The following is a 22,534-nucleotide window of genomic DNA, read 5'->3' as shown; positions in this document are numbered from 1 at the left end:
GAAGACAGAGCAGAGCATCTGATTAGATGGCAGAAGTGGATCAGTGTGTGTTCAGGGAGGGTACAGGGCTTAATTTGTGACATGCATGCTGTAAAGGTTGGCCCACTGGCTTAAGAGTTATCCAATTGCCAAATAAGGGGTAGTGTTACCAACCAACATAGGTGACAGAGGCCATTTTCCTTCCCAGTGATTATTTGACCTGTACCATGTTCATCCCAAGGGCTTAAAAAAAAGAAATATACCTGAAAGTAATTTCCCTGGCCTTGGACTAATTGGTCCACCCATTCAGACTGAAAAACAGTGAATCCAAAGCATAGGAAATGTACTTATTGTTGAAAATAAGTCTTGAAGAAGTAGAAATAGAAGAAGCTCATTCTGGGGGTTGCCTAGCCGGTGCTGGAGGGTGGGGCAGGTGGATTGAAGCGCCCGCCCCCCGCCCCCCCCAGGAGGGGAGGGCTCCAGTCTATCCACCTACCCACCCCACTCCAGCGTAGGCTGCGGAAACCCCGGAAGGGACCTCTCTCCCTTGCCTTCTTCCCCTCCTATCCTGAGAGAGCACCAGAGCCTGGGAGTCGGAGAATGGAGCTGGGGGAAGAGGCTGAAGAGACGCAGCCTCTCTCCCTAGATCAACTCTAAAGTGGAGCTTGGTCACACGCCTTCTGGACCCAACAGCTAACAACTGTTGGGTCAGAAGGATTGGTCTAACCTCATGGCTCTTTCTGTGAAGTGGTGTGAGTTGGACTGGGGAGCTTCACTTCTGTTTGTGGCTGTAAGATTGCTGACTTCTGTTTACTCATGAATTATACAGAAGTTTCATCTGACATCGAGTGTACATTGGAGTTGATCTAACAGACTTCTACACTGGTGTGTTCTGAGTTCAGGGTTCTTTTCCTTTTGCAGTATTTTCAGCTATCACAAGTATTTAAATATTGCCATTTAATATTAGAAGTTCCCCAAGCACTTTGGAGGGCAGTGTGCAGAGTTTTGTTAGCATGTTTATATACTTACAGTAATCTCTCCAATGTACATGGGCAATCCATGCACGTGGGATTATCTATAATATTTTATGGATTAGGTGCATTAAACTACTAACCATTTACAGCCTAGGGTAGGGAGACATATAAAATACTGATTCTCAACCAGGTGTTGCAGCACCTGGAGGTGCCACGCCATCCTTTTAAGTGCTGAAGGATGCGACACAACATTAGTACTGTTTCACAGGAGAAATTCAGAGATTTTAAAAAAGGAATCTATAGCATCAGAAACATTCTGTTCTGGTCCTTTTTGACTTCGTGTGATGTTTCTTTGCTATAGAACTGCTCCTTTATTTTCTGTAGTCAACAAACAAATGAAAGCTAAGAGCTGGCATTTTCTGAGTGCTCTGAGTTTAACAAGGGGTGAGAATCACTGATGTAAAACTTAACAGAAAAAAAAAATTGCATCATTAATTGGTTAAGCATTGGAACAGGCTACCTAAAGAAGTTTTAGGATCTCCATCCCTGAAAATTTCCAAGAAGCCAATTAGACAGACACTTAACTTGGGATGGTTTAGCTGGGGGGGTCCTGCCTTGAGCAGGGGGTAGGACTACATGACCTTATGGCCCCTGTAGCCTTACTTTTCTGTGATCATATGATTAGTTTTGCTTGGCTTGGAGAAGAACAACATTGAACTCTCACCTTGTAAACTGGGATAGGTGGAAATTACTATTTCGATCTGAAGTTTACATTCATGTCTAATGACAGTTTGGATTCTTAATGGATCTTGAGTCTACCTCTAAAAGAAAGTATAGACATATCTAGAACTTTCATACTTAGGTAGTGTTCTTCTAGGTATTTTATAAGAAATAAAAGACTTGTTTCGGTTTACAATTCCATTATCAAAAGAAAGGATAAATGCCTTGGTGATTACCGACTGCAACAGATAATATAGTGCCTTGCTCTACTGAGAATTTTATATAGCCATTGTCAGGTAAAAACTCAACTTAAAACTATAACATTTTTTTTCTTTAATTATTTTTAAGCATTTACTTCAGAGTCTTACTGCAGAGTATATTAATTCACATATATTTTTAAAAATAACATATATTACTGAACATGTTCTTAATGGAACAAAATTGATTTAGAGAGTGTTGGGAGACCAAGGGTAATATAAAACATTCACAAAAAAATGAGATGTGTCAGTATATTTAAATAGCAGTTGCCTCCCTTTGTAATGGGGAGTTTCCATTCTCTATAGAAATCCACATCAACTACTGGACACCTCTTACTTTGAAGTCATATAACAACATTGCCAGCATTTTGAATAAACAAATGAAAACAAATATGCATTTCAGTTCTGTAGCCTCGTAAACATCGTGTTATTACAATAAAATAACTTTTCCAGGAAATAACTTTCAACTTATATCAGTTCTTTGAGTTTATCTTTAGCTTTTTTTCTCTCTTCACTGCTCTTTTCATCCTTCTAGATTTACATTTTTTACGGCACTCGGTCAAATGCAGAGTTTGTGATCCACAGTGGTTTTTTCTTTGATAATAATTCACATGACAGAGTGAAAATAAAGCTTGGAGTGAGTAAAAGTGACAGGCTGTATGCTATGAAGGCTGAGGTTTTAGCTCGTGCCGGCATCCCAACGTAAGTAAAACAATGAACTGGGTTTGATATTTGAATATTTCAAAGTGTATGAAGTCCAGTTAAGCATTATTAAATATGTTTTGTAATAGTTTGCTTAGGCCTTCAGTTTATATAGCAAATTAATGTCATAATGAAGTTTTAATGAATTTTTCTCAGCTGTAGCATTGTGTAATCTGGAGTATACAGGAAGGGAACACTTTTGGTTTTAATACAAACTTGAACAGAATCAGCCAATGGTTTAATTTGAACCTATTTGTGGGGGGTTTTTTCTTTCATTCCTATCCCTTGCACATACATTACAAAGTACAGCTTGTGATCTGTATAAGTAACAAATATGTCTTCAGAAGAAAGTCCTTTCAGTTCAGGCTGCAGTATGATGGGGAAGATTTGTATAATGTTACTTTTTCATGAATTTATTATGAAAACCATACCAAAAGTAATTCTGAGTTTTCCCCCAAAGAACAAGCAGTTTAAAAAAAAAATTGTTTATCTCTTAAGACAGGTCAGAGAAGTTGTTCTTCAGTTTCTCCTTAAAATTGGTTTGACCTTGTTATTTCAACATGTTCCTGAGGAACACTGAATTTATTAAACATTGTATTTTCATGTTAGAATAATGAAGTTACCACAGTTTAACATGAGTTTGGTCTTTTTTTAGTTCAAGCGTTTTTGCCTTGCACGCTACTGAGCCTCCTATTTCTGCCCAGCTTTTGGCTTTCCTTCGAGTGTTTTGTATGAGTGAAGGTAAATAATTTACAACAATTTATGTTTATATGTGCGTTTTAAATGGAAAGGTGACAGATGTATGAAACAAACTGAAAATAAGTTTTTTAAAGTGAAAGATTGAGAATGGATCTCTTTGTGTGTGAGAATATATCAGAGAACCTGGATCTCCTGGCTTCTCATGAAACATAAGTTTAGACTTTAGACAACTGGGACTTTTAAGACTGCAATGCCTTTAAATACATAAAATTGTATCAATCGACATTGTCATTTGGCATAGGGACTGTACTGATGCTTCTAGAAATTGTTGTGACCTTCTGTACAAAGCTTCAGATGATGTAAAATCCTTCACTTTGAATGATGCTATATATGTACATCACTGCTTTTTTTTTTTTATCCCCCTGTGATTGCAAAAAATTAACTTGCTCTGTGGTCTGATCATTTTTTCTTAAGGTTTAAAAATGGCACACCAAGACTTGGAAGCTTGCTCACACTTAATATGACAGTATTTCAGCTTTTACCACCAGATCTGGTCATGGGACTAGAAAATTCCAAAACATGTAACAGAAAATCCAGAAGAGATATCTTAGAGTTGAACAGCTTGAACATTTAAAACTGCATTTTTTGTAGTTCATAATCTATGATAAGCTTAGTTTGTGAAATAATACAGTGTAAGGGTCCAACTTTCAAATATGTATTCATTTATAACTGATTTTATAGAACTTTATAAAAGAAACCTTGGTATTATTAAGGTGAGGATGATTTAAAGGACTTCTGTAGCATTGTCAACTTCTCCATCAGTTCACTTTCTGCCATTCCTACCTTCAAGACAAGAGCCTCTCCTGTGAAAGTCAGTAGTAATTGTAGCATTTAGCTTTGTCCTGTTTTCCATAATATGAGTTACAGAATTGTTGAATTACTTATTTCTCACTAAGTAAATATTTACCATCTTCACAGTTAGGTAGAGCCTGGAGTTCATTTGTCACATATTCATATAATGGATTTATTACTTTTGGAGAAGTTTGGGAGTAGATTGCAAAATTTGATTTATCAAAATGCTAGTCTTTGTAGAGTTAAACAGTCTGTCTGTTTTAACCTAGAGTTCTTAACTGTAGATACAAATCCATGCCACAGTTGTTCTCATGGCTTATATATATGATGGAGTTTTTCAGGTAGTTGGGGAACCCAGAATAAGTGTTGTGCATGATATGCTTTGGACTTCAACTTGTTTTGATATGTCTGGCTTTATGTACCAGGATAACTGGGTATTTGTGTTTGTCCTGGTCCCAAGCTTTGATTCCCTTTTAAAGGCAGGATGTCATAATTATGTAACAAGCTGGCTACTTTCTCTGAGTCCCAGATGGGCATGCATTTTCTTGGAGGAAACATACTTATGGTATGTTTATTGCTATAAAATGAATTGATGCATCCCAGTATGAAAACTGGTAATTGTCTGTACTCAAGCTTTTCACTGAGGAACAGTATTACATGCAAGTGGTTGATTCACTAATGAAGTCCTGTTCCCAGTGACCCTTTCATCAGCGAATGGAAATGTCACTCAATTCTGTTGGGTTAGCATTTTCTTACCAACTTCTGTCAGATGTTTACTTGAAGTTTGTGATAAACTTTTCTTCAGGAGAGAATTTTGATGATTAAAAGGAATAAGATTTAAAGAATGTATGCAGTGCTGTCATAAGCCACATGATGTCTTCTAACATATTGGAAGCACTTTTTGACCAACAGCTGTCAGTTTGTTCAACTAAAAGAAATTCCCTTTGACAATAGGAAAAATAACTGTACTAGTATTTATACATTCTTTCCCAGCAAATATTTCTTCTATTGTCTACAAATACACACAACTCTTTCCTGAAATACTCTATTTTGCTTGTCATAAACTATTATGTAGGACAATACATCTGTGATAATCTGTGAAGTAAGAGTTACGATATGTATGTTTGGCCAAAATATTCAGTACCTTATGTCAGAATAAAGTTGAAGGTTCATTTTGCTGTTAACCTCCAGACTTCCAGATGCCACTTTGAGAGTAGTACCAAAAATAGGCAGATCATTAGATAACTTCTATTAAGGGAAGAGATTTTTCTCTTCATAATATCAGATCATATTTTTGTAAATAAACTTTCGGTGACTTTTAAACTGCCGAAGTAAATGATGAGATTATTTTTTTAACAGTTTGTTTTTTATATTTACTGCAGAAGAGCTGAAAGAGCACTTGATAGGAGAACATGCAATTGACAAAATCTTCACCCTGGGCAACTCTGAATTTCCAGTTAGCTGGGACAATGAGGTTAAACTTTGGACATTCCTTGAAGCTAGAGCATCCCTTCTTTTGAAAACCTACAAAACTACTGTGGAGGTAAAGGGAGCAAAACAACTTGTCATTTTATGTAATCTCAAGTTTGTTGCATAGTGATCCTAGCAAAACACAGTCCCTTTCTCCCCCCTGAACAGCATCTCTTCATCTTCAAGTTGTTATAACTGTTTATATTACCTGTGCTTTTACATATAAACCTTCCCTGCATTAGCATAAGAATGTGGCTGGGCTGCCTGGGCAGCAATGACTTCCAGTTGCCTCTGCCACTGTGATTACAGGAAAAGTTGTGGGGGGCACGGCGTTTTCCCTACCCACTGCCATCACTACTTGGGGTGCCTGATCCTGTTGTCCCATCCTACTTGCACCACTGCAAAGAACTAAGTAGCCTTTGTTTTTTCTCTCCTATATGTGATCAGTTTCAACTTCATGTTTGTGAGTTTCCCTGGTCTAATCTGTAAAGAAAACATACCATTTCTTATTCATGTTTGTTCATCATATTTAAAACTACTGACATGCTATGATTCTGCAGGCTTATCAGTGCAAAGTACCTCTTCTCTTTAATGGACTTAATTGGGGCTACATAGAGGCACAAAACTTGCCCCTATAGATAAGCCTGCAAGTTTGGAGGCCTTGCCTTATGTAATTAAAGGCTCCTGGTTGACATGGAAGTGAAGACCTGATGAGATCTCATGTGGGATCCCCACAATCACTCTTCTTGCCATGCCACTTGTGCATGGCAGGAGGCCCGACTCTGGGATCCAGCATCACATCCCATTGCACTTTATCACTGGTGCAGAGGTAACTTAGAATCTCCTGGTGCGCTCCTATGGCTGGGAGCCCCATCAGCTGATGAGGCTTCCACTGCAGTTGGGAGCCGCAGCCTGGTCTGTCAAGTAGTTAATAGTTTGCTCAAAACCAGCCACAAAATCATTACACATTTTTTCTGCAACTTTTGTTGCTTATTCCTTGTTTTAGCCACAGGTTAATGAAATTAGTGGTGTGATAAGTAACAACTTCAGATGTGATTAACTGGTAACATGTTCCAAGGGCCAAAGACCCATAAGTTGTATTGTTTATTTTGGTAACACGTGTTTTTTTTTCTTTTCTCAAGGATGACAAGTCCTTCCTGGAGACCCATGACCTTACTCCTCATGCGACAATGGCTATCAAATTGCGCTTGGGTGAAAAAGAGATTTTGGAGAAAGCAGTAAAGAGTGCAGCTGCCAACAGAGAGTACTATAACAAACAAATGGCAGATGGAAACCCCCTTCCAAAATATGAAGAGAGCAATATAGCCTTGCTAGAGAACACTGTGGCTGACTCTAGACTCCCAATTGTCTTGAGAAACCTAGAGGAAGAAGCAGAGGAGCAAGGGAACTTAAAGATTGGCGAAGCCATTGATGCAGAAGTCACAGAGAATGGGTTTGTAAATGGTGAAAACTCTCTACTTAATGGGACCAAATCAGAAAATGAAAATCTAAATCAAGAAGAAAGTAACAGAGAGACTGAAGATGCCAAAGAATCTTCTTCAGACAGCACTGATGAGGTTAAAGAATAGAGAAAATATAAAGTTTGACTTTATTGTGAAATTAAAATTAGCCGAAGTTTATGAACAGTGCATTTACATTGGTGTGTTTCTTTGTTAACATTTCTCTTTCTGCAGAGGAAAAATGTTTTTGCTGCTTTATATAAGAAAAAATGATTTTTTTTAAGTTATTTAAAAAATTTAGCATCCTTTTTCAATTAAGATTGCCATCTTGCTTTCAGGAAAAAAACCTGGGGAAAGAGGTGCCTTTGGAAGATTTTGCAGCCCTTTGTGGAACAAATGTATTTTCTTCCTGGGGAAGAATTAAGCTCTTCTATCTGCTGTGCTTTTGTTGTTCTGTCACTCTGACTACCGAAATTAAAAGCTTGCTCTGCCTCCTGCCAAGAAAAGCAGAAGGCAGGACTGACTCGGTATTCAGCTTGAAGGTGGGAGAGCAGTACAGCAGAAAACTGGATAAGAGGATCAGAAACTTAGGAGACTGGAAGAAAACCTGTTTAAAATCAGGTGCACTAGTCCAAAAAAAGGTAAGGTGGCAACCTTATTTTCAGTAGTTTTAAATGTTGATGAGAATCCTAAACACACACACACAGTGATTTCTAAGGATTTCCATTTCCTTTTTTATGTTTTGTTTTTACTATATTAAGAACATTTCATCTTTCTTCCTTAAATCAAAGTTAGGCTACTACAGTACAACATCCACCTAATTTTAAAGGCTGACTTTTTTTTCTTTTAAAGTGATACCTTTTTATTTACAACAATGGAGGTGGAAATGGAGAAGTTGAAAGCAGCTAGGCCAAACCACAGTTTTAATCTGTGTTGTTCAGTAGGGTCAGGTCTCAGCTTCTTCCGGTTTTCACAGTTAGCTGGAGATTTTCAAAGCTAATTTTTTTGACTGAACCATTATTAAAGGTAAAATATGATTTAATATTCCTGTCTGCTATTCTTTCATTTTATGTAGTTGGATACAATGCTGAATGTGACAGCAGTTAGCTTATCTTATTTTAAAACTTCATCTTTTGGTTGAAATATATTTGCTACTGTTTACCTAAAGGAAGAAGAGTGAGCAATACTGTTTTTTTTGGTTTGGGGCAGACTAAAACCAAGTTTGCTGCATGTGTTCCCACTTATATTGTGTAGCAGTCTGAGGCACATATCTTGGCTTACCAATACAGTGCCAATCAAGTCTGTTATCCAGCAGTGTTGGTTGTCCCTCTCCTCCATATAGTAAATTCTGTGTAAAAATTATTCCAGCATTATAGTGCAATACCAAAATGATGGTAGTTTCAAGGCTTGGCTTTGAAATGGCCTATTTTAATATACAGCTTAATTCTTTTGCTCAGTTTTTAAGAACTTTCCCACTTAACAAAACTATCTTTAAAAGTTCTAAGGAATGGAAAGACTGGGCAAAGTATGGATAACTGTTTAAACTTAAATATAGCAACTTACTCATCTAGGACTAGTGGCAGTAAAATGCCAGTGGACATATTTATTGTCTTTTATTTATTAGAGTTTTGCTTCTTTTACAACTTGGAAAAATGTGCTTTTGCATAAATCTTTGGTGCAATACACATGACAAGTAGTGACTTCCATATTGCCATAGCAACTTCGGTGTTCAACTACGAATAAAAAAAAAGTTAAATAGCTTTTTCTAAATATTTCACTGAGAATGGTGTTTGGCCATTACACATGGGGATATTGTTTTCCCATTAACTAGAGGCTGGACCAATATTTTTGTAACTATATGCTGCCTGTAGGTAGAATAGTATGTATTTTCATTCTGACAGTTTAAATGTCATGTAAGTCACCACTCTTCAGGTTATTTTTATTAGAAACAGTATTCATCCACTTCTGCTTCTGCCAGTTGCATTGCACATATATCAAAGAAAGTGAGATGATAACACCCAACAACAACTTGTGTTACCTGAGCATTATAACTGTAATCCAAAATTTAAATGATTTGGTTTGATACACTGTATTCTGTTTCAATGTTTGCTGTTATCTATGGCTTAGCAAACTCTGGTAACCACAGGATAGATCGTGTGGGTTTTCTTGAATAAACTTAGTTCTACAATGTCTTTAGTGGTAAGTGTATTATACAAACAAAATCCAGCATTTGGCATTGACATGGTGTTTGTGTTAAAGGAGGAGAAAAGAACTATAGCTGGTGCTCAGTACAATACTAAATAGAGGGCACACCATAAACGCCAAGTAATCGTAATAAGCAGAAGAAAGCACTGATATACCGTATGATTTCAAACTCCTATTTCTGGTGCATATTGGTGTTACCTAGAGAAGGAAAACGCCATGCTGAGTACAATAAAAGTGCAGAGTAGTCTAATCTTGCAGTTTACATTCCTAGTCAGCAAAATTAATTGATTCCTTTAGAAATGCTAATTGAAAACTTCCTTAAGCCTTTGAAAATCGGGGAAAGGGGAATGATAAAATTGGCACTGACAAGCCCTCATTGCCATCTGTCATGAAAACAGACCTATCAAAGCATTTTAAAGTTAACTTTCTTCTTAATGTTTGGGTAAGAGGCTGTTCACACTATTCCCAGGCTAAATGCCAAATGTTGCTTCTTCTATTTAGTTAGTAGGAAGCAGTAAGATTTCTCGGACTGTTCTCCAAAAACAAAATAAAATAAAATAATAAACAAAATGTTTGAATTCTGCGTGTAACCTAGCTACTGATGGGTCGTTTCCCTAACAACCCGTGCTTTTTGGCTTTGTACAGCATAACCATGTCCTTATAGCAGAACTGATGAGACTTTAAGAGCTAAAATTATAAGGTAGAGCAGCAGCTTCTGAATTTTATTGGTTCTCATACCACCTTTTTAAAAATGATTGCAAAATGAATGGATAGAACATCAAGTACGCATGCCACACATGCATAACACAGTTTGGGACTCCTTGGGCCAGTGTAAGGTAAGGGCATTTGTTCAAGTTACCATGAGGTGTGAATTTACAGCCCATCAGCTTCTCCTGCATGGGTGTTCTTTCCTAGCGGGAAATTGTGAGGTAACTCACTCCACTTTCATTGAGGTCAAATTACCTGACACAGCACAGTGAAAGCATGCACAGGGGCAGTTACTGTGGAATAACTGAGGCACTGTAAATTCACACTTTAGCTTACCTTGTGACAAGTTGTGTACCCATAACCCTAAGAATGCAAGTTTACTTTTAGGAACTAGCCTAAAATTAGGTATTTCTCTCTAGACATTTTAAAATTGGCCCTCAACCAGACAATAGAAAGAACTTCAAAGAGACACTGCATGTTGTACTGTGAAGTGCGTTAAGACACAGTACGTTTGTTGCATGTGATACTTTAGATCTTCTGATTTGTGTATTAAAAAGAACATTCTTCTGCTTTTGCTAGTTGTACAGCTTGCCTGGGAGGTGGCAGAATTCTGAAACAATTAACATTTCCTAAACATCTCAATTGTAATCCAAATGTAAAAGATTTGGTTCAATCTGATGCATTACATTTTATTACAGTATAAACTGCTTTTTTTTTTCTGGAGAAAAATGGGAAGTTCACCAAATTTTCAGTATCCAGTCATCCCATTTTTTCTCATAGATTACCTGTGCCAAATAAAAATGTTAAAAATAAAAAGACGTCCAACAAAATACTTCTGAAATAGTAACATTCCAAACCCGGCCCCAGTTTCTTGGCAGATTTAGCTGGTGTTACCTGAATGGAGATTTCAAATATGTCTAGAGAGGGCTTTAGTGATTGATCTTGTAATGTGCAAGATTTCTAATATGCTATATTATTACATGTGCTATGCTATGAACAGTTTGCTTTCACGATTACAACACTGAGAGAGTATAGATTCATAGGTGTCTCCACAGTCTGCTGCTGCCATCTCTTCGTTGCTAGTGATTATTCATGCACCTTGGAGGCCATGTTCAAGATTTTCATGCATCAAGATGAGAAATGAAACTCAGAAAAACTTTATTGTGGAATAAAAAAGCAATAAAGATTCATATTCCCCCCCCCCCACAGCTAGAATCTTTTGTGGGGCTCCCTTAAAACAGAGATGAACTTGTGACAGCTATGAAACTGAAAAAGGCACAGCAAAATCAAACATTGCTTTTGAATTGGCTTTTACAGTGATACAACTGTTTAAAGACAAAGTGAGACGTGCCTGCTTGCTATCAGAAACATTTGTGTTCAGACAGAACCTCAGAATGGAGATGGAGCACACACTTGGAACCACATAAGCAATTTATGCTGATGATTTGCTGGGCTTGGGTGCATATGCAGTGGAAGCAAATCTGGCACAGGGGCTGGGCTTGTTTCTCAGCAGTAGAGGCACTAGCATGGCCTTTGTGTTGCATATTATTCAATGTTACTAACTTGCTTTTATTTTTGTAATATCTAGAGATCAGAGTGTATTTACAAATTAAATCATTGTTAAATCACGTGACAGTATGAATCATGACCTGACCATATACAGAACAAACTAAGCTTATCTGAAAAATGATTATCTGCACTGTCTTGGAAATGAGTTGGTGTGTGTGTGATGACAGGACTTGAACCATCACAAACCAAAGGATGTCCAATTTGTGTCTAGTGGTCTTACAATGACCAATTTAAGCCAGTAAAACCCCAAAAGTTCCATTCTGCCCCATTTAATGGGAAGGTGCTGATGTTGATCATGGATTAGGGACTATAAGCAAAGACACTTAAGAGAGAGAAAAATGAGTGACTGGTTGAATGCTAGTTTGGTGTAAAAGCTGGGGGTAGCTTCACTGTTTTTAGCGATCACTTTAAGTTGCTAGATTCTAGGAAACTTTTGAATTTGAGTGATCACTAATCTGGATTCAGTTAGTCATGTTTAAAATAGCCTCTCCATTTAATGCTATGAAAACAGAAGTATTAATTGATATGGAATTTTAAATAAGTTATGAGGCTTTCCAGTGATTAATGAATGGAGTTTCCTTCTAAACTCAGTACTCTGCTCTTAATGCAAAAAAAAACATTTGTGGGGGCATTTTTTTTTCCTGTTTGCTTGTTTAGGGTTTTTTCTTTTGGACATGACTAAGAAGAAACTTGCGTGAGATGATGCTCATGACAACTTTGTAGCTGGTATGGAGAATACAATAGCCGTATTTTTCACTTGCGTATATTGATTGTAAAGTCATGGAGGTGTTATCCACTAAAATGTTCCTTTACAGATATGTTCAAATTAGGTGGCTGGCAACTACCTAAAACCATACTGCTTTTCATCAAAACATGTCAATTATGCAGAACAAACTTTTCACAGATATGTATCAGGTTTGGTGAACTTTTTGTTAGGAAAGCTTCCAGATCCAGGATTAAAAATATCTCAGAACCAGAGTGATGGATAGGTCAGATATTCACCTGAGATGTGGGACATCAATGTTTGTCTTTGCTTTAATTAATATTCATATAATGCAGAACCGCTCTAATGATCATTAATGAGGCACACGAGACTTGGATCTCAAGTTTTCCAAGTTCTAGGTGAATGGCCCTCATCACTGCCCTATTGACTTCTTATCCCTGGATTTCCCAATAAATCTTTGCAAAATCCTGTGCTTGTCCTGGTGCAGAACAAGAACAACTTGGTCATTAAAACATGGTAAAATGTAGCAATATACCTCCCCTCTTATGCCTTGTTTTTCTATTCAATTCATCTGCTTTTGTTTATAAATTAAACATTTCAGTAGTTTATTGACATGCTTCTGTGGCTTTACAGAAAGATTTTTAAAATCTGTGAGAGGATGCCATATCACTAACAAACCCAGACCAATCTATATTGAAATGTTAACCTAGAAGGTAACAGTTCATTACATCTCTGCTGCGTCCTCCAATTTTTTGTTTTTATAAATATCCTTTTTATAAAAGCTGCCATTCAGCTGTTTGTTGGCCTTCTTTGCATAAAGAAAGGGTATGAAGTCTCTCCACTCTCCTGTTCGTCTTGTAGATATCCAGGTGTATGAAGTCCAGTGATAAGTGCCTGTTTATCATTAGGTCAAACTCGCTTTCCCCAACATTATTCCCTGTCAGTCACCATGCTAGTGCTGCTGGCTACTCACCCAGCATTCCTCATTTCATTGCTAATAAATGATGCATGTACTTGTGGAGTCCAAAGGTATAAATAACATACTTTAAAACTGAAACAAATACACACACAACTTGACATACAGTGCAAAGGATTCTCAAGAATAATACTTCCAAGGAAGCCACAGTGCCTTGCAGCAATTAATTCAAGTGCTTGGATGCTAAGAATGGTTTATTATAATTGCACATAGGTAGTAATTTATTAAAGTGGCTGTTTCTTTTGGCATATGTCAAAAAGGTCAGAGTTTAGACTCTTTTGGACATTAACCTAGTCTTTTGAAACTCTGAAGTTCTACTTTTTGGTCATTAATTTCATACATGCTAAGATTGTGACAATTAACCCACTTAATAAAGGTCAAGTTTAATTTTTTTCCAATTTCTGGAACACTTAACTTTATTCCTTCTTGAAAATGGGCAGGTACAGAATGATAAATAGTTATTAAATGAGTACAAAGATGTAGTTCTGCTGTCATGATAGCTACTGAACAGTCAGTAGCAAAAGGAGTAGAGCTGCTGTGTATTTGATGTAAAAGAGGAAAGCATAAAACAGATCACAGAAAAATGAAATGAAAAAATGTAAAGCACAATAATGTGTGTAAACCGACTTCAGCGAATGTTCCGGTTAAAGGACAGTAGCTTCTAATTATCTGCTTCTCAAGCTTCAAAGATATAATTTGCCTATTTTAAAATCTTTTTCTGCATGTATACACATGATTTCTCCATACACCCTCTAACCAACATCCCCTCAGCCCAGTCAGCATTTCAAGTACATGTGCAAGAACTAGTGAAATGGAGAATGAAATAAGGAAACTACTTATATTCACAAAAGACCAGAACATTGTTCTGCTGAAGTCCCTGGGGATTTTGATGTGGACTTCACTCTTCCCTAGGGTTTAGTAACAGTAAATCCTTCCTTCTTTCATTCACTTTGGAGAGTAGCATCAGCTTCTAGCCTACAGAGGTGCATGATACCACTACTGCTAAGGAATTAAAAATTAAAATGGAACTATATGCTCTCTGAAATCCTCTGAGAAGTGCTATAGATGAGCTACTTATTATTAATTGTGAATTACATCATTCATTGTGAAGACGTTTGCAAATGCATCAAAAGCAGTAATTTCACTTGTTAATAAAAACATTACACCTTTAAGTGCTGAGTGATTGTATAGCTTGGAGTCCTATTATCCTGTATCATCTCACATAACGTCTTCCCCCAATATCAGAAGACAATTCAAGAAATCTTTATAAAGGCTTCCATGGTAGCTTTATAGGTTTGATGCCTAACTTTCTAGCTTAAAACTAGATGTCATAGTCACCAACTTTCTTATTTTGTTAGAACTCTAATTTGCAGTTTCTGGCTAGACTAACTTCAAGTACAGCTAAAGTAAAATAGTCAATTCTGGGTGCCTATACACATACAGCCAGGCTGCTCTGATGCACTGTAATTGCAGCGCATCAGAGCAGACTCTAGTAATTGAGTCTGTTGGCGTATGGTAATTGCCGAATTCCAGCAGACTCCAGGATCACATGCATCAGCGTCCCCATGCTGAAAAATGGTGGCGGGGGTACTTTAAAGCTTATGCGACAAGCTTTAGTTAGCGTCTCTGCTGCCATTTTTCAGCATGGGAGAGTTGATACATGACACTTTGGGCACTTCAGTTAGAATAGTGATGATCCTGCTAGCTACCTGACTTAGTAGCTTAAGAAATCAGATCTTTCTGTATCTCTCCTGCATTTCTTTGAGACATTGTAGAGCTGTATCCTATGCCAAGGCACGTGTGATCTGCCTGGCCAATTTTCTGCTGTGTCAGGCCAAGATGGTGACTGCAAAACAGAAACCAGCAGGGGCTAGCTCCAGTTATGCCCTCCAGCTCTTCTGCTTTCTGGTCCAGGCACCTGTCACATTTGAATGTCCACACTTACTTTGTAACAAAATGCAAACTAGTTTATATCATGCTAGGCCCTCTGCAAGGTAGAAGATGGACAACTGGTCCTGCATGTGTCACCCCATGGGAGGAATGGGAAGGAGGGTTTCAATTTCTGGTGACATTTTTTCCAAGCTCAAGTGTCTCATGCTTGGCCCCTGGGATGGCTACACATCTGTGCACTTTCACTGTTTCTTCTCATTATTTGTATAATAAAGGTTTAAAAATTTTTAAAAAACCCAAAAAATGCACACAGGTACTTGCATGCACATGCATGCTTTTTCTCATCTGCAATTTCTTCTTGCTAATATTACAGAGCTAGCTATATTCAAGCAGTTTGTCTTAGCAGGATTATATTTAATTAATACATCCATGTGTGTTTTAATAAAACACTGAAACAATCCTATTTAGAAATCTGGTTGTGCTGTTTGACATAGTTGCACACTATATAACAAGTACTCTATTAGCATGGGGTTGGGTTTTTTTGAGAAGTTCAAAACACAAAGCTTACTAAAGTGACATTTTATAATGAATTTTTCAGATGAGGAAGTTTTATCCCCACTTTCAGCAGGCAGAATATAACACAGGAGACCATTGTGCTGGTAGGTTCAAGGGCTAGAACTGTTTCCCTAATTCCCTCTGCTTTGGTCACAACGTTACCCTTTCTTTTGATTACTACAGGTCGAAGGGAAAGCATTGTAGAACAACCTTCAACATCTCTGCAGTAGAGAAATAAGAATGCACATACAAGGCTTTTAGAAATGTGGTTTGTGGTTCAAGCAGACCAAAGATGCTATAGTTCTGGACACTTAAAAAAAGTGGTGGGGGTGGGGTGTGGTACTGCTGCAGAAAGCAACTCTACAGCAGCATTGCCTTGGTTTATTCGAAGTAACTACTAAGCATTTGAGTAACAGTTCATTGTAGTTCTGGCCACTTCAATGAAGAACTGTGCTTAATGAAGCCAAGAAAAATAAATAAATTTGGCTGTATAAAATGTGAAAGGCACATGTTTGCATTCTATAAATAAGTATGCAGAAATCTTCCCGTAGGCCAGGTCATGGTAGAGTCATCTAAAGATGGTGCTTGTTGCATTGCTTTTGGTTCATTTTTTGTCCAACGCTGGGGCAGAACAGTGGAGATGGTGGGCAGGAGCCTAACTGGACTGAATTGGGTTGGTACACATATTGGACTGAAACTTAGATAATTGACTCAGTCCTGTAACTTGGGCCTGCGGACATGTAGCTTGAAAACCATTTTTATAATTGGAACACAGCCACAATTTTTAGTCGTTCCCTTAATTTATTAAGTTTACAATATATGTTCATGACTTACTCTGCTTCAGTTATTTCATGTGTTGGGTTCATCTCTGGTAAACTAGAATAAATCCTGTGTCCCCATAGCCAGGGTATCTACAGTTACCCCTTAGCTTCTCAGGTGCCCACAAAAACAAAAGGACAAGTGAGGCGGTGGCCTGCCATCTGAACTGATTCTTGTGAAAGCTACTATACTTACAAGTGAAAGCAAAGTCTGTATTATCTTACCAATTGTACAACACAGCAATATTTCAAGAGCCTAGCTCTGAGACTTTAGGTGCAGAAAGATGCATTTACTCATTTAGGGAACTCCTTGAATTTCCTCCCTGCATAGTGGTGGTATTGCAGGTGTTATTTTGAGCAGCCAAGTCTGGAATTGGAATAACAGGACCACAGTAACAAACATAAGTCAGTCAGACACTGTAATATCCCATCTTAAATTATTAAAAGTCATTTTAAATCTTAGGAATAAGAAGAACCAGGAGGCATAGGACCATATTGGTTTCCTTGGTTTGTGTGCGTGTTTTTCAGCCTTGTAAGAGCTCTATAGAAGCAGCACTCCTTGGCCATTAGAGGTATCAATAGGGGACCTGTTCATGCTGTAATCATCCATTACTGGTATTCCAAATACAATGAACACATTTGGGGATCGCATGGTCTCCGTCCTCTGACTTACATTCCAAACACACGAGCTGGGAGGTGGGGAGGAGGCCGGAGGGTGGATAATTTCCCTTTGTTCTAGGTCTATCCTGTACATGCAGCCTCAGGAGGAAGATGGGAACTGCAGGTTCCTGTGAGCAAGGGGTATCTCTAATGCATGTTAAGTGCCTGGTACACTGCAGAGGTGACTGTGACTAATGGTTAAAGAGCAAGTGCACCAAGCAGGCACTAAAATAAAAGCTTTTGTTTTTGCTTTTGTTCCTTTTGAAGTTTTTACGTCTTCAGGGACCCTCAAGTGCAGGTTGCTTTCACCACTTTCATACTGCTGAGAACTCATGATAAAATTACATCCCTTTGTCAGAGCTCTGGGTAGAAGGCACAGTGCCTCAGTTTTTCTCAGTACTTAGTGGGCTGGGAGGTGGGGAGGGGAGGGGTGCGCAATCTGGCATGGGTGCCACGAGTGGCACAGGCAGACTGTGTGGCACATGGCAGATCAGGGATAAGCAGGGAGCATAGTAGCAGCTGGCACGGGGAGCAGAAAGCACAGTAGCAGAGCAGCAAGCAGGGAAGGGGATTAAATGGCACTTGAGGAGGTTGTGGGGTTAATTGTAGTATGTCTGCCCAAAAGGCTGGCCCCTGCTGGGTTAGATGACTCATTTTCTAGAGTGAATGTATAGAGGAATATGAATTGTATAGGGACAAAACCCACCAATCTGAGGTCCAGAATTTCAGGTCAGCTCAACTATATAGCTTAGATTGAGATGCCCCCAAACTTCAGTGCTGGTTGAAGCAAAAGGGGTGAGTAGGGTGCACCCCTAACTTGAATAAAGTTAACATAATCCCGTAAAACAAAAGGTTGGTTATCCCTCCTCCCATGCCCTGTATGGCATCCATTAAACAAAACGGTTCACAAACTGAGTTTCTAGCTGAATCTCACCAGCCAGTGACTGGCGTAATGTTTAATGTACTTTTTCTTAATTCTCTCTCCTCCTTCACTTCATGCTTATCTTGCTTTAGAGAGTGTGAAATTTTTCAGTTCATTATGTTCTGAACTGTTATTTAATTGAAGCCCCTAATGTTAAGTCAGTACACATTGCACACCGTCATTTAAAATATTCCAGCAGTGCACAATTTTTATAAGTGGTTCAATTGGAAGTGATCAAGGTTTGAGACTTCCAGCCTCTAAAGGCCTCTGCTGTGGTAATGTGAAGTGCTGCTCTCAATAATTTCAAATCGCTTCACAAGCAGGCCTGGCACTCCAGCTGTCTTAAATGGAAGCATAATTTCTCAGCACAGTGCGTGCCCCAGAAACTTCCCTTAGTTTTTCACAGAAACAATTTAGGGAATTTCACTCTGTCCACTCACTCGCTGTGGACTGGAGAGGGAAATCCCTCTCTCTAAATATTGTGTCGAGTGCCAAGCTTGCGGCTGCTGTCCGTCTCAGATGCATCAAAGCATATGTGCAATGGTATCAAAAACGTGATGGTTTCTCTCCCTCAAAATACTTTTCTCCAGGAGCAAAGAAACTCCTGTACCTCTTTCACCTTCATGAGTTCTCTGTCCTCGAGGGAAGTAAGATGAGCTATGGCATCCGAGCCAAAGGAGAAGGATCAGGCTGCGATTAGTCCCAGTGTAGCTGTGGGGGACAGACGCATCAGACAGAAGAGGGTTTGCTATTCAGAGATGACTTTCTTGGGTGGATCGGTTTGAAGTGTATGCTGCGTGAACTCTGTGCTCGAATGCAGCCGGTACCACAACTTGCGAGTGTGACCCTGGAGGGAGAGGGTATGACAGACGAGTGCATTTTTTCTTGTGTTTGTAATAGGCCGTGGGCTGACAGAAAAAGGGAATGCCATCCAAGAGGCTAGCTGCAATCCAGTTCCACAGGGGAAGGGTGAAGCTCAGTGCCCCCTTCCCCGCTCCCTCTGCAAACTCTGCTTGTGAATCCTGAGCTGCCTGCTGTGATGGAGCAGGCTGGTGGTGGCAGGCAACAGGGCTGAGTACAAAATGCAGAAAAGAGACTGTCCCTTCCCAACATTATAATTTAAGTCTGAAATCTGAGTCAGAAATTCCAGCTTTATTGAAAATGCTCAGTAATGTCTAGTAATGACCCAATCTAACTAAAGAACAAGCACTTGTTAAAGGTCATTTATATGAGCAGAGAAAAGCATTCCTAGTGCTGTCATCTTTCACTTTAATTAATATCAAATGTGTATGCTGTTGGCAGTGGCTTCAAATACCATAATGCTTGGAGACTGGACTTCCGGTGACATTTTAATGAAAAAATGTAAATCATATTTCACTACCACTATCATATAGGTGTTCATTAGCTAATGCCAAATCCCAGTGGACCACCTGTGGATGTGCAGCTGGCCTCTCTGAACCTCAGTTCCATTTGTAGGAAGCAGTACTATTACAGCAACTATCCCACTAGTTGGGGGCATGTAGGATAGGATGTGCCCTAGTGAATCTCCCTTGTGGTGCATCTAACTCAGGGGGTGGCCAACCTGTGTGTGGCATGTGGCAGATCTGAGGGAGCAGGCAGCACCACAGGGCAGATGGGGCAGGGTATGGAAAGCAGAGCAGCAGACTGAGTAGGGAAAGGGGATTGCAGTGGCACCCAGCGAGGGCAAGAGACTCAATTTGTGGCACTCCTGCCAAAACAATTAGCCCCTGCTGATCTAACTGAACACATCATGGAAAAGAGGCACAAACTAATATAGTTGCACAGTGGAAAATGCCCATCCTGCTAGTTAGACTAGACCAACACGGCTACAACCTAAACCCCCTTCCTGCTAGTTAAGTTTTTTGACTTGGAGAGGTCAGCACAGGATGCTTCAGAGATAAGTGCCAGAGGTCCAACAGTAGGTACATGTGGGGTAATAAGCTCCTATGAAAATGTTCACATTAATCCCCAAAAATTAGAGATCAGTTTAAACCCAGAGATTTTATGTCCTTTCTAACATAGGTTAGCATAAACTCCCTTTACCTCTAGATTCACAGATGTATTATAGGGTTTCAGGCCAGAACAGACAATTAGATCATTTAGTCTGGCCTCCTGTATATTCTCCCTGTGCTGAGCACAATAATTTGCGTTTTGCTAACATCAACTTTCCAGAAAGGCATCCGGACTTCATCTGAAGACCTCAAGACGTGAAGAATCCATTGCTTCCATTGGTGGTTGGCTCCAATGTTTAATTGACCTCATTGCTTAAAAACTTGTTCCTTATTTCTACTTTAATTTGTTCAACCTCAGCTTCCAGTCCTTGGTTGGATTATGTCTTTCCCTGCTATATTAAAGAGCCCTTTAGTACCTGGAATTTTCTCCTCGTGAGCCTGCTTGTACACTGTAATCCTGTCTTCGCTCAGTCTTCTTTTTGATAAGCTAAATAACTTGTGCTTTTTAAGTCTTTCAGCGTAAGGCATATTCTCCAACCCTTAAATCATTATTCTGGCTTATTTTTGTGTTCCCTCTTATGTTTTACAACGTTCTTTGCAGAATGGGGACACTAGAACTGGAAGTAGGAGTCCACGATCGGTCTCACCCATGCTGCATGCCAGTACTTTTCAGCTGGGGTGACACAGGGTGCCACACAATATTAGCGGTGAGGTGTGCCAACACTTATACATGTTTCACAAGACAAACCCTGGATTTGAAATAGGAATCAAATAGTGTCAAAGAGAATCTGATCTGTTGTGGTCTTTCGGAATTCTTTATAACCAAAGAATTGCTCCTTTATTTTCCCATAGTCAAGAATGAGTGAAAGGCAAGGGGTGACACTTCCCACCCCTTTGTGTGAAGCCACTAGCCCTAGCAAGTTGCTTCTACATCCTTAGATAACCCACTCAGGACTAGTTGGCTAAGTTCAGCTCTTCTTGTGCAGTGCGATGTCACACCACCATTAATAATGAGTGCCCAGTACCAGCTCATGTGAATTGTGTTGTTTACTGTGATTCAGCTAATGGTTATGCAAGATTTTTCACACATTTTTTTCAATTTGTTTACTAACTGTGTTTCCAGTTAATGCACTGTGAAGAGTGAATTAGTTTTTGAAATGGGGTGTCACTAAAATCAGAAAAGTTATAGAGGGTTGCCATGAGAATAAAAAGGTTGTATGCAGAATTGTGCTATATACAGAGGTAACATCACATTCCTGGTTGGTAACTCTCTGTAAGCAATCTCAGCCCTTTTCACTATAGCAGCTGTGGGCAATGTTTCCCAGCAGCAAACTGGAATGACCTAGCTTGGGTTTGAGGCAGGCCAGTGCTAGGATCTGGCCACCTCTTCTTCCCACCATCTGGCTGCAGCATGGGATGGGAATCTCCTTGTTGCCCAGCCACAGAGTAGCATGGCGTGGTACAGATGAAGCCCCCTCCACTGGATGCCTCGAAAGCCCCAGCTCCAGAGGCCAGATCCAATGAGATGGTTCTGTAAGCTGGATCCAGTCCACAGGCTGTAGGTTGCCTGCATTGCACTTAAAGCTTGTATTGAAATGCTTGCCCACTTATGATCTCCAAATTCTTCTCAGAGTCACTGCTTTCCAGCATGCGCCCCTATTCTACAGGCACAGTTTACATTCCTCGTTCCTTGCATTTGACTGTATTAAAATGCATTTTGTTTGAATGGGCTCAATTTGACTGCCAGGTCTTCATCTTTATTTTGCCATGGTTTGTATAGTTTGCAAGTTCTTTTCCAACAGAGTTGTTTTTAAAACTACAATGTGTTTTTAAAACAGAAAGGATAAAATCCATCCTTTCTACCTGCTCAGAGAGGTGTGCTTGAATAAACATTCAAGGGTCTAAATTAAATTTTCCTCCAAAGCACCAGGCCCCAAAAGCTCCAGTTTTCACACTGGACCAGAACTCTATAGCTCTGGGGAGAAGCTGTCTCCAAAATTATTCTTGTTATTGATGCACAAACTTATTCAATAAATGAAAATGTTTGTCTTTTGTATTAGGTGATTTTTCATAAGCACAGTTAAATACAATTCTACACATAGACTTAAGGGAACATGTTTACTGTGCCTCTTCTCTATATCATTCCTCAGTGGCTAAAAAGTGATGACAAATCATTAGCACCAGACTTCTCAAAATCCCTCCACCACAGCTAAGGAAAACAAAATGGCCTCTCAGACTAATTTTTTTTTTTTGCATCATGGCAACTTGGGTGTAAATTTGCTACCTGCCCGAGCAGTTACTGCACAGTAACAAATGTGTAGACGCACTACTGCACAATAACACTGTGTGTGTGGTCTGACTTGGGACTACCTTACTCCCAAGTCAGTCCACACACAGTGTTGCTGCACTGTAAACCCTGTA

At 39.2% G+C, this 22,534-nt stretch overlaps 1 protein-coding gene across 1 annotated transcript in view; it reads left to right on the top strand.

Annotated features, from left to right (window-relative positions):
• The window catches only part of SETD3 (SET domain containing 3), a 76,902-nt gene extending 65,251 nt beyond the window's left edge, over nt 1–11,651 (top strand). The window contains exons 10-13 of the mRNA XM_019552490.1: nt 2,466–2,632; nt 3,288–3,373; nt 5,566–5,726; nt 6,796–11,651. Of these exons, the coding sequence (XP_019408035.1) occupies nt 2,466–2,632; nt 3,288–3,373; nt 5,566–5,726; nt 6,796–7,242 (861 nt within the window). The 3' untranslated portion in view covers nt 7,243–11,651. The remainder of the gene's footprint in view (nt 1–2,465; nt 2,633–3,287; nt 3,374–5,565; nt 5,727–6,795) is intronic.
• Nucleotides 11,652–22,534: the final 10,883 nt, after the last annotated feature.

The sequence above is a fragment of the Crocodylus porosus genome, unplaced genomic scaffold (genome assembly GCF_001723895.1).
Source record: "Crocodylus porosus isolate Cpor-Errol unplaced genomic scaffold, CroPor_comp1, whole genome shotgun sequence".
NCBI classification, from domain to species: Eukaryota; Metazoa; Chordata; order Crocodylia; family Crocodylidae; genus Crocodylus; species Crocodylus porosus.
Note: the sequence above shows the minus strand (reverse complement) of the source record. Positions and strands in the feature narration are given on the sequence as shown.